At 35.7% G+C, this 5,000-nt stretch overlaps 1 protein-coding gene across 14 annotated transcripts in view; it reads right to left on the bottom strand.

Annotated features, from left to right (window-relative positions):
* Positions 1-5,000, bottom strand: part of LOC113824635 (breast cancer anti-estrogen resistance protein 3 homolog) — a 61,468-nt gene that overhangs the window by 19 nt on the left and 56,449 nt on the right. For 8 of the 14 annotated variants that reach the window (XM_070143772.1, XM_070143773.1, XM_070143770.1 and 5 more), the window contains 7 exons: positions 4,802-4,998; positions 4,168-4,687; positions 3,537-3,773; positions 2,633-2,776; positions 2,243-2,411; positions 1,909-2,115; positions 1-1,772 (listed from right to left, as the gene is read on the bottom strand). The exon at positions 1-1,772 is cut by the window's left edge and continues 19 nt beyond it. In XM_070143772.1, the coding sequence (XP_069999873.1) occupies positions 1,464-1,772; positions 1,909-2,115; positions 2,243-2,411; positions 2,633-2,776; positions 3,537-3,773; positions 4,168-4,687; positions 4,802-4,998 (1,783 nt within the window). In that variant the 3' untranslated portion in view covers positions 1-1,463. The remainder of the gene's footprint in view (positions 1,773-1,908; positions 2,116-2,242; positions 2,412-2,632; positions 2,777-3,536; positions 3,774-4,167; positions 4,688-4,801; positions 4,999-5,000) is intronic. The other 6 variants (XM_070143774.1, XM_070143771.1, XM_070143780.1 and 3 more) reach the window with 1 other exon arrangement.

The following is a 5,000-nucleotide window of genomic DNA, read 5'->3' as shown; positions in this document are numbered from 1 at the left end:
TATTTACAATAAGTACAAAGTCATGCAGTTATATACAATAGAAAGTGACAGTCATCGGTACTGACTTGCCATGTGACTAGAGCTAATTAGTGCTATGTCTCTTAAGTATGCGTAGGGAACACAGATTCAAGTTCACGTGGAAACACTGACAAATAAGCTAAATACATACAAAACAGTAGTGAGTGTAAAAGACAGAAATATTAATATGCAGTTTATAAGTACTCATTTCAAGAATACATACCATAGTTAAAAAGAAAAAAAAAGAAAAAAAAAGAAATTACCATAAGTACATTCAAATTCAGAGTGAGGGAAGTCCACTTACTAACATTCATGGCCCTACTTAAGATAAAAGCAGCATATTCCCTACTTATTGTATAAAAATGATCATAAGTAATCATCAAAACCAATCACCATGCCACTGAGTAATGAACCCTTTTTCGAATAGTATAGTGGGTATGTGAGTGGCTGACTTGCAAAGGTGTAATTTACTTTCCTTATTGATTTGTGAAGTGTTCACATGCACTCCCTTAAAAGAAAGTAAAGATGAAAAGGGAAAGGAAGAAAGAAATAGGAATAAAACTATTTTTACTTTTGACCAGGTTGATAAGCACCTTTATGTTATGCATTGATTTGACTTTTTGTACAAAAAAGAAAGAAAAAAATACTCTTACATCCATTATTTTTGCACAGACATAACATATGTCTGTTGATAAAACATTTAGTGTATCTGCTGACCAAGCTTCTATTCATTCATTGACACTGTAAATGCGCCTACATTTGTCTGATGACTGAAAGGACATATGCCTGTTTGCTACAGAAAGTGTCACCACTATTAGTCATTTAAAATCACAGCTGAGCCAACAATAAATACTGTCTTAGTATTAGCAAGTACAGTTTTACTTGATTTATTAAATCATATCACATCAGACATTCCCAGGCTCAAGTCGGTTGATAACACATTAAATATGCACTGTGATATGTTACATATAGTTTTCAAAATTTTATATACATAAATATCCACAACCCACACACATATATATAGTGACATACATGCATTAAATTCATACATATCATATATACATATAGGAGATATGGAGCCATTCACACAAGCACATTCAACAGTTTCTTGATAAGGCTGCACCAAAGGAGTTTCTCTTGTAATTTTCACAGTATATCATAAATAAATGAACTGAAGTATTTGCAAAACAGGAATTACACCAACTTGGCATTTTCCTAGAAAATACAATATAAGGTCTGACATCTGATGTCATTTGAGAATGTTCTTTCTATTGATATATGTAACATACTGAAGCCATGCCATCTAATTTCTTAAATGCCATCACAGTGCAAAATTTATCTAGGTCATCAATGTGGATAAATCTGATATTAATCAATTCTATTAGATAAAACTGTTTCAGCTACATATAGCACTGGGAAGAATATCTTTAATTGAGCATAACAATTCACGAAGCACCTGGGGAAGGCTCGCATCTCTCTGACAACGTACTGACAACCTTCTGAAACTTTACATGTCGTTCTTCGCTTTCAACTGTAGCACCCTTGCTACCCCATAGGAACTTCAAGTGAAACTCTGAACGGAACATATCTAAAGTGAGATCATCAAGGATGTTGGAGTCTGACAAGATGTGCTCTGAATTTCGTTTATACAGACTCAAGTTTTGTGTAATAGCTCTGGCTTCTTGAAGGTGTGTGAAGAGCATTAGCATCCCATAGTCTGCTGCTGTGCTTTCCCACTGAAGGATTGAAGAACCCTGGAAAATATAGCAATAAATTAATTGATTCAGTACTATGTCCTGCTAAGCATTCACTTCACTTTTTATGCAAGCTAAATAAAGTAATCTAATATATGATATACTTTTTCACAATACAAAAATTTGGAACACTTACATGCTTATGCATTGCATAAATATCATCTAAGTCTCGTTCACAGAGCAGCATAAAGGGCAGTATGTGAGGGATAGTGGTATTTGGAGCTTGTGGATTTGTGCACTCATTCATGGCCTTTAGAGTTGAGCGCAACTTTGATTCAAAATTGAAAGCAGAGTCTGTAAACTTCTGCCGCACTGTATGCCAAGTGTTTGTAAGCCTTTGGATCTGTAAAATTGAAACAACTTTAGCATTTCATAAAAATTGTGACAAATACTTGAAAACTCTTGAACTAAATTCATTTCTTGTAATGTATGGATTAAGAGAGAAAGAAGTAAAACACTAGATTCCTTACCTCTGGCATGCATAAACCCAACATGATGCCTGTAAATCCATACAAATTTCCCATTGCTGTTTTTGTATCAACAGCTACCTGTATCCATCTGTGGATAATCTCTGCCCGCTCATTAAGGTCTCCTGCCATCAGAATGGTCACTGCAACCAAGAGCTTCAGACACTCTGTCCTGTTGATGGTCAAAATGATAATGGGAAAGTGTGAGAAAGCCTCTAATGGCCAAATTTGGATAGGGATACAAAGGAGAAAATGGTGAATGAAGTATTTACTAGTTTTTACTAGCAAAAAATTACTCAAAATAGATAAATTAAGCATGTGATCTGATGCAAACACCTGAATATATATACCTAAAAACAAAAGCTAAGTATTAAAAGCTTCAGTTCTGCTCACCTTTCAATCAGATCAGTCCGAAGCTGAGCTCCATGAGGTAGAGTGACAAGCTCAATGCCTGAAGTCACACCAAGACCAAAGTCACTTTCAGCTTTTCCATTCAAGAGTTCTAGGTCAGCACGGGTTAGATGGGCAGCTAAGATTCTGTTGAGGATAAGATAATTCAATTATAATATTTTTTTTTCTTTAGGTCAGCACAGGTAAGATGGGCAGCTAAGATTCTGAATTGTATAAGATCATTAAGTTATAACAATAATTTTTTATTTTATTTTAGGTCAGCACAGGTACGATGGGCAGCTAAGATTCTGTTGTAGAGAGAATACGTAAATCATAATAATAATGTCTTTTTATTTCAGGTCAGTACAAGTAAGATGGGCCGCTAAGATTGTATTATGGATAAGATCATTCAAATTATAATCGTATTATTTTTTTGTTAACCCCTGTCGCCGGGCAGGGCATGTACATAGATGCCATGCCCCATTGTGTGTGTTGAATTTAGTAATTGTTTTTACATATAGATGGCTCCACAAGTACTAACTCACCAATGAGCCAGTTACATGAACTACCTCTCCCCTGTTTACCCTTTTCCTTGATTTTTTATAATATTTTCAAGTATTTCATACTGCTGGTAGTAATGTCAGTATCAATATAGTAATTATAATGTTTATTACAAAAATAACAGTGTCAATATTGATAGCATTAATAAATGGCATTTTTCCGCTCTTTCAAGGAAAAGTGAGGTCATAAGATCTACTAATTGACTCTTTTGTGGCTAAGCATTGGCAGAGCCATCTATGTGCAGAAACATTTAAACAAGCATTGCCAAAGGGAATGCACCATCTTCCCATAGACATTGGATTAATAGTTCTTTCAGAATTTCATAACTATCTCTGAAGTATCTTACCTTGAGCCACTTTCTAGTAGAGTGTTCTTGACGCCTTTAAGTGCAGTGGAATCCAAAGGTTTGTTTTCTAATGAGTTTAAAAGAAGAGTATTAAAATTTTCCAAATCGAAGGCTGTAGTTGGAAGCACATCAGGCAAGCTGTAGAGCACTGGTTCCTCTTCAACCATTGAGTCTTCCTCTAACTGTACACTTCCACTGTCACCAAAGGAGGCTTGGCTATCACGGCTGTAAAAAGATCTCAATTTATGACTATCGAATGCTATCTATGACAGGATGTATATGGTCAGAATCTATAATTCAATAATTCAATCTTATACATGATTTGCAAGAACTAAAACTAGGGCCCTGATCAAGAGGTATTTCAGAATTAATCTTTCATTGGCTTATTTTCTCAAAAAAAAAAAAATAAATAAAAAAAAATAATAATAATAATAATAATAAATAAAAGATCTGGAATTATCTTTGTATGTGAGTTCATTATGTTGTAAAAAGGATGTATAAACAAAAATATCAGCTATTCTTTAAAAATCCTTGAATTAGGGTTATTTTTCATTTCCAAATAATGATAAAAGAAATAGACAAAAGCCCTTTCACTTCAATTACTTTTTTTAAGAAGCTTCTGTATACTTACTTTCTGGCATCACTGGCAGAGGTCTGTACAGAGTCACCAGAGCCATTTCCTGAGTCAGAGCCAGAGGGCTGGTACATTTCAGATAAACGTGAGTAACGTGGATTTGATGCAGTGTCTGTCAATGTTGTCGTACTCTCAGTCTTCCCCCTTTCTGTTTCAGTTGGTGTTACTAAGTCATCAGCAGGAATGTGTTTCTTTAAATCCTTAGATTCATCCTCATCACGCTCATCAATCTCTGCATAAATCCGTTCATTTGTTATTGTCTGTGGTGGTTTCTTTGGCTTAACTTTAAAGGATGGTACTCTTGAAGGCTTTGGTGGAGGCTGATGAGCTAGTTCTTCTTTCTTCTCTGTTATTACATTTTCATCTTGACCTGGATCTACAAGAATTGTGGATGGATGTTCAGATGCTACAGTAAAGGCTTTCGTTGTCATCTTCCTTGGCAGTGATACTGAAGAAAATTTACTTTGCACAACAGAGGGGCGTGGACCAATCACTCCATCGTTGCTGACACTTCTCTCTGTTTAGATCACGAAAATCATTTGAATTTTAGAATCTACCTTACTAAGTCAAACATAATGCAATATCTCAAGTGAAAATCATATACACGATTAAATTATCTTAGTGTATTAACCTGTTCCACCTTCAGGAGGGTCGTCAGGAGGTCTGGAGGTACTACTGCTCCTAGTCTTCATCGGCAATATTGGTGCTGTGTCGCGACGCATCCTAGGAGGGGAATGTGCAGGACTTCTTACCACAGTGCACCCTACAGCAACAGGACCACTGTAGGAATGTTGGTGCCTTAGCGTGCTCCCAGGAAGTCCTCCACTCCT

The sequence above is a fragment of the Penaeus vannamei genome, chromosome 31 (genome assembly GCF_042767895.1).
Source record: "Penaeus vannamei isolate JL-2024 chromosome 31, ASM4276789v1, whole genome shotgun sequence".
Taxonomy (NCBI): domain Eukaryota; kingdom Metazoa; phylum Arthropoda; class Malacostraca; order Decapoda; family Penaeidae; genus Penaeus; species Penaeus vannamei.
Note: the sequence above shows the minus strand (reverse complement) of the source record. Positions and strands in the feature narration are given on the sequence as shown.